Source organism: Gymnogyps californianus, chromosome 3 (assembly GCF_018139145.2).
Source record: "Gymnogyps californianus isolate 813 chromosome 3, ASM1813914v2, whole genome shotgun sequence".
Classification (NCBI taxonomy): Eukaryota; Metazoa; Chordata; class Aves; order Accipitriformes; family Cathartidae; genus Gymnogyps; species Gymnogyps californianus.
In genome coordinates this window covers 41,023,827-41,036,293 of record NC_059473.1, presented here as the reverse complement: position 1 = coordinate 41,036,293, position 12,467 = coordinate 41,023,827, and the positions used below count along the sequence as shown (strand labels likewise).

General features: G+C 38.8%; 1 protein-coding gene across 1 annotated transcript in view; it reads right to left on the bottom strand.

Annotated features, from left to right (window-relative positions):
* Positions 1-12,467, bottom strand: part of PLD5 (phospholipase D family member 5) — a 189,583-nt gene that overhangs the window by 104,996 nt on the left and 72,120 nt on the right. The window contains 1 exon segment of the mRNA XM_050893661.1: positions 7,559-7,695. Within this exon segment, the coding sequence (XP_050749618.1) occupies positions 7,559-7,695 (137 nt within the window).

Sequence of the window (12,467 nt, the reverse complement as noted above, 5' to 3'; positions counted from 1 at the left end):
TCTCTGTATTACATCCTAAACAATGCTTAGCATGACAGGAAAAGCTGCCTTAAGGAGACTCTAAAGCACTCTGCCCTAAACTCCAGAGGAAACCATTGGATTTAACTGAACAAAGAGTAGGACAAAAAGAATGGTTTGTGCATTTGGACAAAATGAGTTGAAGCCCAGACCTATTCAATATGATGTAATTAATGATGAACTGTTTACTGGCGGTAATGCAAACAGAATAAGATCTAAACAGATCATGAGTTTTGGCACTCCTTTTTTAATTTGTGAAGATGTTCTTTGTAGCTGAAAGTAAATGCAAAACAAACAAATTGACCCTTTTTTTGTATCAGTGCAGGAACAGAGGAAAAAAAATCTTACTCTGTACAGATACTGAGGAACTGTTAATACGATATCTTTCCCATTGAAATACTTTTTTAAAAATGAAAAATAAAAGGTAGGAAAAGGTAGAGCTTCCTCTTGTGCAAGTTTGTTGAATTATTGATTTCCCTTCCTGGCTCAGGATGTTGAATGCCTTTGCAGGAGGTCCACCAGCTCTTTGCAGTGTCCAGCCATGGAAACTTCAATTGTAAGGGTATTCCTTCTTTTGATGCAAAAATAAAAATGACTGCAAATAGGGATCATCTTAAAAATTAAGTGGTTTTATAGCTCATTTTCTCCATCACTCCAAAACAAGAGGACAACAGTCATCACAGAATCATAGAATTGTTTAGGTTAGAAAAGACCTTTAAGATCATCAATCCAACTGCTAACCTAGCATTGCCAAGTCCACCACTAAACCATGTCCCTAAGCACCACGTCTACACGTCTCTTAAATACCTCCAGGGATGGTGACTCAACCACTTCCCTGGGCAGCCTGTTCCAATGCTTGACCACCCTTTTGGTGAAGAAATTTTTCCTAACATCCAATCTAAGCCCCCCCCGGCACAACTTGCAGCCATTTCCTCTTGTCCTATTGCTTGTTACTTGGGAGAAAAGACCAACACCCACCTTGCTACAACCTCCTTTCAGGTAGTTGTAGAGAGCCATAAGGTCTCCCCTCAGCCTCCTTTTCTCCAGACTAAACAACCCCACTTCCCTCAGCCACTCCTCATAAGACTTGTGCTCTAGACCCTTCACCAGCTTCATTGTTTTTCTTCGGACAGCCTCCAGCACCTCGGTGTCTTTCTTGCAGTGAGGGGGCCAAAACTGAACACAGTATTCGAGGTGCGGCCTCCCCAGTGCCAAGTACAGGGGAACAATCACTTCCCTAGTCCTGCTGGCCACACTATTTCTGATACAAGCCAGGATGCTATTGGCCTTCTTGGCCACCTAGGTACACTGCTGGCTCATATTCAGCCGGTTCTCGACCAACGCCCCCAGGTCCTTTTCCGCCAGGCAGCTTTCCAGCCACTCTTCCCCAAGCCTGTAGCGTTGCATGGGGTTGTTGTGACCCAAGTGCAGGACCCGGCACTTAGCCTTGTTGAACCTCATACAATTGGCCTCAGCCCATCGATCCAGCCTGTCCAGATTCCTCTGTAGAGCCTTTCTATCTTCAAGCAGATCAACACTCCCGCCCAACTTGGTGTCGTCTGCAAACTTACTGAGGGTGCACTCGATCCCCTCGTCCACCATGTTGACAGAAGGCATTTTTATGCCAAGTGGCATAAGTGTTTTGTAAATAGAAATCTTCAGTTGCTCTTTAACAGGCTTGTTTTCAAAATCTGAGCATCTTGTTCTGTTTAGACATTTCATTATTATGCCTGTCATAGTTTGTTTATTAAATAGAAATCAGTCAATATAAACCTTGCTATGTTCAGAACCCACGCAGCGCAGAGAAAATCTCCCCCACAATCAGCTGGGGCAAAGCACTTCCAAGGTAAACCAACGTAAGCATGTGCTGCTGTATGCTTACTTAATAGTGCTGCAAAACCCTACTTGGTGAAATAGCAGAGATGAGTTGAAGGGAAGATTTATAAAGCAACAGAAAAAATCAATTGTGGGCTCCAATTGTGGGCCCTCTCTCGCAATGCAAGAATAAAGAAACATCTAATGAAATTGAAAGTAACGCATGCAACACATAATAACTGATCAAAATAAATAATTATTGTATACAACTAGATTTAATCTCTGGAACTCAGTGCTGCAGGGTACTGTTGAGATCTAAAGCTTAGCATTTCAACAGGAAGATTCAGCTCCGCTCCAGGATACCAAAACTATAGAGGATACAAACCCTTACCCAAAACAATCCAAACAATTTCCAAAGCAAACATAAACACTGCCTAAGTATCATCACCTACTTGCTATAGGGCAGAATTGGTCAAAGCCTCCCTGCAATCACCAAGTGAACTAAATAGCTTTGCCGCTCATGTCATACAGAAAAGTAAATTCCTCCAACACAAATCCAAACACAAAAGAACAAGTGCCTTCATTATATATTACTCTGAGGACAAGAGAAATGATCAAAATAGCAAAATTGTGTCACTGGAACAGAATGCAAGACAGAATCCACCTTGAACACACACAAACCAAGAAAATCTTCCAATTATCATCAGAGAAAGGCAAAAATTGCAAAAAAAAAAAAAAAATCATGACAACAGTTTTAGTACACCCTAAACTCAGGAACCATGGAAAGTAGCTACCATCGGTTCCTTTTCCACCTTGATGTTGCTTAGCCCCTTCTCAAGAGACAGGGCCAAACCCACAGCCAGAGGCAGGAGCTATGCCAGCTGCTACTACCGCTTCAATGCATACTGGAAAAGCCGGTGAGATGAGAATAATTAAGGGCATGTGCAAGCTCTGCAGGAACCCTAGCATGTCTATCAGCAGCAACAAGCAGGAGAAGATGCATATTGAACAGCTGAAGTTAGTGGTAATAAATCAAAATGACCTTGGTTCAAGCACTTTGGATAACAGAGACCATCTCTTAATAGCTGTAATTTCTTCTGTTTCCCAGATTGCCATTTTTAGAGTTTATCAGCCAGTTTCAACAAAGCCGAGTAAGTCTTGACTGACGTTACGTCAGAGGCTAGCCAAGATTTATTCACAATAGATCAGCCATTAAAAAGTACTATTTTCAAATTACAATAATCTGCTTTTATAGACACAGTGTCTAATGGACGCACAGCAACACAGGCAAAATTCCCAGACTGCTAAGCATATCCTCTTAACCAGTCTCATCCATCAGGGCTGCCTAACAACATTAATGTGGATGTCTCAGGAGAATTATTTGTATCCCATACCAAGCACAAACTGCAAACACTCAACTTTTCACAGTCATTACTACTTTTTTTATTCCTTAAATGTCAATCAGTTGACATTCCTTTTAATAGGAAGGGTCAAAAGCCATTTGTATTTTTTAAGTCCAGCATTCTGAAATCAAATTCTGTGGAACAAAGCCAAGAGTGTACAGCACCCTCTGAAGTGAAAAGCTGCCTCTTAGCAGACCTGGTCCAGTTATGAAAAAATAAAAAGTCTACTTTCAGTCAGCCAGTCTCCCCACATATAATTGACAGTATGAAATTTATATGGGACAGTGTAAATAAGTACAAACAGCATTATTTCATCTAAACCAATACAGTTTTCCACTCAGTAGAGTTCAGATTCTAATTTCAATTCTGAAGCCAGAATTTGTCTGCCTGATAAATTTTACAGACCTTCTCCCCCCAGCTCTTTATTTGAATTGCAATGTGTGTATCAGTAGAAGACACAGTAATTTTTACAGTGGTGCTTGGTAATTAATCTGATAAGTACATTTATTTGCCCTAGTATTTGTCGTCAATTGTAAACTCTTTTAAATTATCTATTTGCATTTTTGGATTACAACATGCAAAACAGGCCAAAACAAAATCTAAATTTCTGTATCTACAAGACTGTCATGGTTTAACCTCAGCCAGCAACTAAGCACCACGCAGCCGCTCGCTCACTCTCCCCACCCAGTCAAAAGCAACGTCAAAAGACAAAAAAATTAATTTCAGTCATTTCATAGTTAAATTTCAAATATTCAAGTTCCTCTTGAATATTCCACTCAATATTATTGAATATCAAGTCCCTCTGTCTGTGTAACAAACAAAATGGGAAATGGTTTGCAGCCAACAGCAATCTGACTTTACACTGTGGCAGTCACAAATGACCTGCAAGGCAAGATGCATTTCAGTTCTCAACCATAGGCTGAGTTTTTCAGCAAGAAGCTCAAAGATTACAAATCATAATTCATAATTTTAGTTTCAAACCTATTTTCATTTCTTCAAAAAGTGCTATTTCCTATATACTCTTTTAGATGGGTAGCAACAATCCCTTCAGCAATCAGTGAAGACATGCAAAAAAAGCCTGCTTTTCCACTTCCCTGACTTGTTTTTGTTACAAAGCCCCCACGAGAAATAAACACATCAGTAAAGAGGAAGGTCTTTTTGGCAACATATGCAGTAAGTATTCCTTACGTAATAAGAGTTTAAGCAACGGTTAACAGAAGAGGAACCTCATGTTGAATTACAACAAGCAGATCAGAAAGGCTGCATTTGTATTTGTGAACAACAATACAGTCACAACAACAAAAAACCATGTAGGCTTTACTGGAAAATACTGCTTACAACATACCTCAATGATTCCTCTCTCAGGCTACAAAAAGCTCTAGACTTCTAAAAATGTCTTCCTTTTACTTTCTCTCGCTCTTTTTAAAAAATTCTCACTTGCTATTTTTTGGCACAAGCGCCAAAAATTTCTAGCCAAAGAACTATTCTAGACCACAGCTCTATTTCAGACATATTTTCCTTTAAAATAAAGACAGAAATGAAATTGATTTTCAGAAGACAAAAGCCTTTAACAAAGCATCAGTGAAGTTCTTCTCAAATCAATAGCATCCTTTCCCATCAAGCTTCTTCAGAAATTTGATCAATTAAAAACAAAAAAGAATTCTAGAATCATATATGTAAACTTTGTATTTGTATAAACAAATGTATTTGACAATCGTCACCTAAAAAAAAAAAAAAAGACGATCTATTACCATTCTGTCTCAGCACATCCTGCAAACTAAGTGCCTGTTCCTGAATTTCAGTGAAAGCACTCACACAGCAGAAATATAAGAATTCAATAATTCTTGTCTTACTTATTAAAGTGCTTACCCCAAGTACTAACTATATGCCACAGGCAGCAATTGATCTTACAGCGCTTCAGTTAAGTCCGCAATATATTTAACACATAAAGGAGCCCAGTTTCATCATGTAGAGAAGGATTCAATGTTAGCAGGTAGCAGCTGCCAGCACTTGGACACTGTTATTAGAAATGGTTTAGGAAGTTTATACACACAGCATGGATGTGCCTTCTAGTTCAGGCATTAGTAGGTAGATCACGCACTTGAATCACTCTGTGAAAGGCACTTTAAAGTAGAGCTGGGGTCTGAGATCACTTTTATCACTGTAAATGCAGAGCAGTTTCATTGACTCTTATGTTTAAAGTCAATGTGCTGGATTTACTCCCAGGCTCTTCTAACACAGTCAAGGAGACACAAGAGTGACACAAGCCAACCAACAGAAAACTGAGCAAAGGTGAGTATTCTTTGGAAAGGCAGATTGGTGTAACCCATACAAAGAGACAAAAGCAATTAGTCTTTTACACATGGAAAAAATAATATCCCGGTTTTCCATTGCACTGTACGTCACTCCCACTCTGAATTTTTTTCCGTTTGAAGAATACAAAGTGAAGAAGATTAAGTTCTTCCTTGGCTAGGCCTATGCAGTTACCCAGAACAGAATGGGAGCCATTAGTTGATACAACTAAGAGGAAAACATGGTGCAGTAGTTGTTGCATGTGTTGAAGTTGTGTGCAGCACATTGACACCAATAAGCAGAAAGACCTTCCCCTCATCTGACCTAGTTCTGTCAAAGATTCACACATGGAGATAGTGGGTGTAGAGGTGACACATGCAGTATCTTTAAAAATTTGGAAGGCAACAACTCACAGTGAAGGATACCTAATACCCTGATGGGGAAAGGAAAGCTCCCTGAACTCTAGAAAATTCAGACAAGATATTAGAAGGCTGCCCAGAACTGCAGGCGTACAAGAAAGCAAACAGATTAGGGCCAAGCCTTTTTACAAAAACAAAACAATGTTGCAAATAAAGTGCCAGAAGGATGGTTGGTTTCAGGACAAAGCTACCTGATGCTGCAGGTATGTCCTATTTGAAAGGAGCTACAAATTTAAAGAATATCCTTCCCCCCACCCCCCCTTTTCTTTTTTTTAAAGCAGCATGTAAAAAATATTGTAAAAATCCAGTATAATTGCAAAAACATAATCCAATTTGCTGGATTGTGAATTGCTGCTGACTGCACTGTGACAGGTGCAGCATAGAAAGGCACTGTCCCCAAAGAGTTTTCACACAAAATCAACAAAGAATAGCAGAAATAAGGAGAAAAGGCTCAAAGAAACATTAATTTTTTATTAGATTATTCTAAAAAATAAATATCAATTATCTCCAACTCACTGTATACCCAGCCATTGGTAGCTGGGTAGATTCTGTGCAAACAGTGGAACCGGTTGCCCAGGAAGGCTGTGGAGTCCATCCTTGGAGCTATGCAAAGCCCAACTCTGCACGTCCCTGAGCAACCTGCTGTAGCTGACCCTGCTCTGAGCAGGGGAATGGACTGGAGGATGCCCAGAGGCCCCTTCCCACTCCAGCAATTCCCTGATCAGATTAGAATGGATTTCTGAGAAGTTATTTAAGGATGACTGTTTTTCCACAAAATGAATCAGAGTGGGTGCTCTATATACAAGTTAAAGCCTTGAAAAAAAACAGAATACAATTGTGAATGAAGTTTACAAATGTTTGTTAAATCAGCTCTACTGGTGGACAGAAGAGAACCTTGGACAATACCATGCAGGAAAAGCATTGGTCGTCACTGATGAACAGATTCGTGGAGGAACCTGACAGTGAGGAGCAGCAAAATGAAATTCATACTCTGGAAATGAAAGGCCCAAAAACTCTAATCACCTACTTAAATCTAAAGTTAAAAGATATACACAACCGTGGCAGGTGTCTGAGGTAAACCTTAATCCAACATAGTCACTAGTCCAGTCTTTCTGGCTGTATCACTAATTTTCTTCACAGTTCCTAGGCAAGCCACTGTGTCTATTAGGGGAGTGCAACAAACAGGAATATATATAAGGTCTCGCTATATAAAAGGGACAGCAGTCTTAGGTCAAAAGTGATCAGTGACCTTCCTGGAGAAACAAAAAAAGCTCTTGATGAAAGACAGACATGACAGAATTGGAAACTATGTGAGCCACCTCAGTACTTACTTACTGAAATTTAATGGGCTTTGACCCAGGCTTACAAAATAACTGAACTAGCACAAGGGTCTTGCTCAAAACATACCACCAAAAATAACTTCAAAAAGTGTGCTTTATTTAGTCAAACCAACCTCCACAACCAGAAATTCAAAACAAGAAACGATTTCTTCCTCTGTTACCTACTCTTCCCAACTACACCACAGGACTATGGTAATTACTCCATGCCATTATATAACACATATAGGTTCTTGTCCACCCCAAAAGAGAAGTTTTGTTTGTTACCTCTTACCGACAGTTATTTTGACAGTTCTTTTCTGAGAGTCCATCCTCATCTTCTCCCATAATATCCACTGCCGAAAATATCAGTGCAACCAGAATTGCAAAGCAGCATACCAGTGCAAAGATCACAATGCATCTTTGCTGGGACTGAAAGAGATTAAGATTAAAAAAGTTTTAATGGCGTGAGCACATTCCAGTCAATGACCTGAGACTCTACAACTTTTACATAAGATCTAAAATTCTTTGAAGATCTTACTGCCATAGCTGTCAACATGAAACACACCTCAGGATGAAAACACTCTCAAAACTGTCCTTCAGGTATCACCTTGAGATGTATTTTAAATCTTTCAGACATTGTTAAATAATTCATGTCACAAATAATATTCATAATTTAAACTATTTTCTGTTTCTACCACAAGGAAAGCATTATGCATTAAAATAATGATTCTTACATTAACTACGTATTTTCTGATTGCGCCTCACAGGTAAAGTACACACTTAGGATGGCACTCAAAAGTCTTGAGAGTTTTGTTGTGTTTGGCTGAAATAAAACATGTCATTGCAAGAAGACTGAAGAGCAAAGTATTTTTTTATTGCTACACAAAATAACTGACATTGTTACTATGATTGTCACAGCAATTCAGACACTTTGGCAAGTCCATGCCCCACAGTACTTATAAGGAAAACAAATTCACAGATGATAGATGGGATTCAAGGAAACAATGGGAGACTGTTGCTCAGTATGATGGGCAATGCCCTCCGCATCTTAGATTAAATATTAAAACATGGCATAGCACTACCTTACTCTAGAATATGAAATCCTGCAGTACTAAATCAGATACAACCATGTATAGCCCTAGATAAATGTGAAACCTCCTAAAGACAATCTCCTGACATGCAATTTACATAACTGCATGAATGTAAAGTATATTTTATTCAGAAACCAAATGTTCAAACAAATATAATGTGTATTTTTCTAATGAAGAAAATTTGCACAAAAGTACACATATATATAAAAATACAAAAATCTAACTTCCGTTGCCATAGTTATTTTCTTAATTTTCATTATTGCCCTGTAATTAAAATGTCACATAAAGAAAAAAAGCTTTATATAGGAATGGGAAAATGGGAAAGTATATGGGAAAGCAGGAAAAGTGTAAGGGAAAGGAAGCAACGTCATCCTTGCAGCTGAAAACCAACTTCATACTATTTCCATTGTTCCTGACATTTTGTTTAAGAGGTAGTAAGTTTCAGAGTAATAAGAACGTTTTCCTGTACGCATAAAGAAAAGGCCCGACTTTTTTTTTTTTTAAATAAGCTTCCAAAACTTCCAAACTACTGCACATCCCAGAAGAAACAAGCTCCTGCGTTTCAGAACAAATCGGATATAAGCATTTTATTTCAGTCTGTGAAAATCTAAAACACAGCAAACAATTTCTTCAGACGAACAGGAACAACTGTTCTGAAACTTAGTGAGAAATGTATCCTTTTACCTAACAGTAACACTGAATATGCTGCTTAGGTTATACGCATATTTTAAATATAATGCATATTAGACACTTTTATACATTTCAAATATATGTTTAAATCTGTGTTTTCTAATATATTAGCTAAAATCTTACAAGAATGCAGCATAAGAAAATCTTCTTCAGCCCTTTACAAAACCTACTTCTGAAATAAATAAAATTCAGACCTTTTTTTTCTGCTGCTAGGTATAATCATAGCAACATATGAAAAGAATTAGAAATGACTGCATTTGGGTGTCCAGAACTAAGGCTGCAGTCAGACGCACAGTAGGACTTAAGAGAAAAATGTTAAAACATTGCCTCATACTACTGGTAAGAAAAACTAAGAAGTGCTAAAGATAAAGAGGTATTCAGATCCAGGACACTGTTTTATGCCACTTCTTCATCAGGATGGCTCACACTCTTGCTAAGATGACCATTGTCTCATGCAGTGTTTTACAGTTCTGCAAGTGTATTTGCAGAAACTGTTTGATGCAGGTTCTTCCAAGTGCTGAGCATATCACCATGGCAGCAAGATAGCAAAGCTACTCCCATACCAGCGAGCCAAACAGAGCCAGGGCTCGTTCTCTAGCCCCTAAGAGCAGGGGATGTGACCCAGCACAGCTCGCAACACTAGCTTTCTTTTTCCTCCCAAACCACGATAACTGCAGCCATTCTACTCAGTGGGAACAGTCCCGAGTCCGTATTTTGGGCAAATTTGTAGCAACAAGCATCCCAGCTACCACACAATAGGTGTGAATGGCGTGAATAACTCCCATCTTCTTGCTGTGTCGCCATGCAAGCAGCAGAACAACTACAGAGAGTTGCAGGGTCGCTGGACCAGCAGGGACCACAGTAGCCTTCAAGGCTGGGCCAGCACACATGGAGGCAGCAAGAGATGTTTCATTAAAAGGAGTCCACGGTACCTCTATCACACATGTCAGAAGTCATAAAACAGCCCTAAAAACCTTTTAACCAGCTTAAAACTTAAAGGCCAAAAGCTATATAAAATCTACAGTGCATCAAAAATGATATGGTATCACAAAAAGGAGGGGGGGGGGGCGGGGAGAAAAGCAGGTGCAACAGATGCCTTAAGTTCCTTCAATATCAGGAAATTTTATGGTAGCAATTTCTAGGTGATTATGTTCAAGGAATACAGAAAGGGGAGGCCAAAATAATTCTGAATGGATCCTCCTAATCTAGTTTTAATTCACATTCCACATAAATTTGGGGAACATATTCAAGGCTTCTTGACTTTTGTGTTGTAGTTGAAATTTGTATAAAGTTTAAATCCTTGTTCTTTCAGTTCTGCATGTGTACAGCTTGTCAAGCTCTGCAGTTTGACTGACTGCTTCTCACTACGAGCAGCACAAAGTTAGTATCACTAGTAAGGCCACTGCTATTCTACCAGCACTAAAATAAAGACAGAACTGCTCTTATTTACACAGATCCTTTACATTATGCATTTGTCTTTGACAATTATAACGGATTAGTTATTTTACTTTTTCTTAAGTACCAGCTTAACAGTACGGTTACACATAGTGTAGGGGACCATTTAAATCCACACACAAAAAAAGAACCTTATCAAACTGTGACAACAGTATTTTTTCTTTGAACTAAGGATAGCACAAAATATTAAATAAAACAAAGCAAAAATTCCAAGTTTGCGATTCTCCTAACCCTACATTTTTAGTCACGGGTCTGAAGGATCATGCAAACACCATTTAAAAAAATTTATACAGTTAGTAAGGAGGATTTTGAATGGTTTTACAGTTCACCTTGAAATTCATGTGCTGAGTGGTGATATTTTGATGGCTTTTAAATCTATATATTACATTAGGAATGAATATTTGAATATTGCTTAGATTCAAATTGATGTTTATATTAGAAAACAAAGAATAAAAAATAGCTACTGGCACCAAACAAGTCTTCCGCGCCTTTCTTTTGACAATGGTAATAAATCTTAATTTTCATGCATTAACGCCGTACTGCGGGCAATTTCTAATAGGCTTTTTCTAATTAAAATAGATTAGAACAGACCATGTCAATGTTCTATTGTACCATCCATGCATGCCTGTGTGTATGTGTGTGTGCATGTGTGAGTAATAGCAGGCTTCTTGAAAGAATTCAAAACAGAAGAGCTCACGCCATAGACAGGCTACAAGGAATCTGTTAGATTTGCTCTTCAGACTCTTGCGTCAGTGGTCTTGGGCAGACTGCTTGATGCTGTGTTGTTGCGTATCCCCTTGGCAACCGGGATCCCTCAGAGCTTATCAAACCTATCCTTCTGCTTCATTCAGTAAATACCTAAAAACCCTCTGTGTTTAAGCTTTCAGTCTTCAACACTTAATTACGGAATACAGGGTCGGGAGGGATCTCTAAAGCTTATGTAGTCCATCTGTCCATATACATGGTTAATTTATACAAATATTACTTCTAACAGATAGTTGACTAACCTGTCCCTAAAAATCTCCAGTTGAAAGAGATCCTACAGTCTCTTCAGGCAACCCATCCCACGTGTCAGTACCTTATTGATGTCTACCTTAAGTCTCTTATACTACCATGTATTTTTTTTTCCTTCCCATACTTGCTGAAAACGGAGAACAGAGTATTTCATTCTTTCCTGCTGCAGTCTCTTCCATATTTGAAGACTGCTAGAGATGCCAAGAGGCCTGGGCCCGGAGCATCTACTAGCTTGACTGGACCTGTCAGAGGACAACCATGGCTGAGATTTCACTCTTAACAGTGTGGAGATGTCTCTACTGTAAGCCCAGAAATTCTGTTGTATGAGAGAAAGATTTCTTCAGAGCTTATGGAAGAATGGGAAAGAAACTCCTGCAGGAAATAAGGACTATAAAAAATGCTACTATTTTCCATTTCATGAGCAAAATGTGTTTCTTTCACCTGCCTCATCTAGCTTAAACAATACCTACGTTAAAACAAATCCACCAAAACACTGCATTTACTAAAACAAAGCATGGTATTTTTCATGCTGTTATACCCCTAGGCAGACAGTGAGAAAAAGACCAAAAGTCATACAATGGGTATGCAGTGCAGTACAGTACTATTCAGACTAGATTTTAATCTGAGAAGGACCCTCTCTCTTTTTTTATTATTAAGAAAAAGGATAGTCTGTGTCAGTTAAGGTTGCATCAGAGCCTGTGATACCTAAGCAGAATTGAAAATGAGAGCAAGAAAGAAAAAGGCCTCCATCTTTACTGCACTCCCGTTGCTCAAAAGCTGTTAAGAACACTTCAATGGCCCATAAAGCTTTCAGTGTCTTCACAAACAATAGGCATCTCTGTAACACGCTAAATTTAATCAGGAATTTACTTTCCCCTCAAAACAGTACAAAAATGTCCTTCTCTCCCCAAACAGGAGCCATGAAATTGCAATGCTGCATCTACTGAGAAA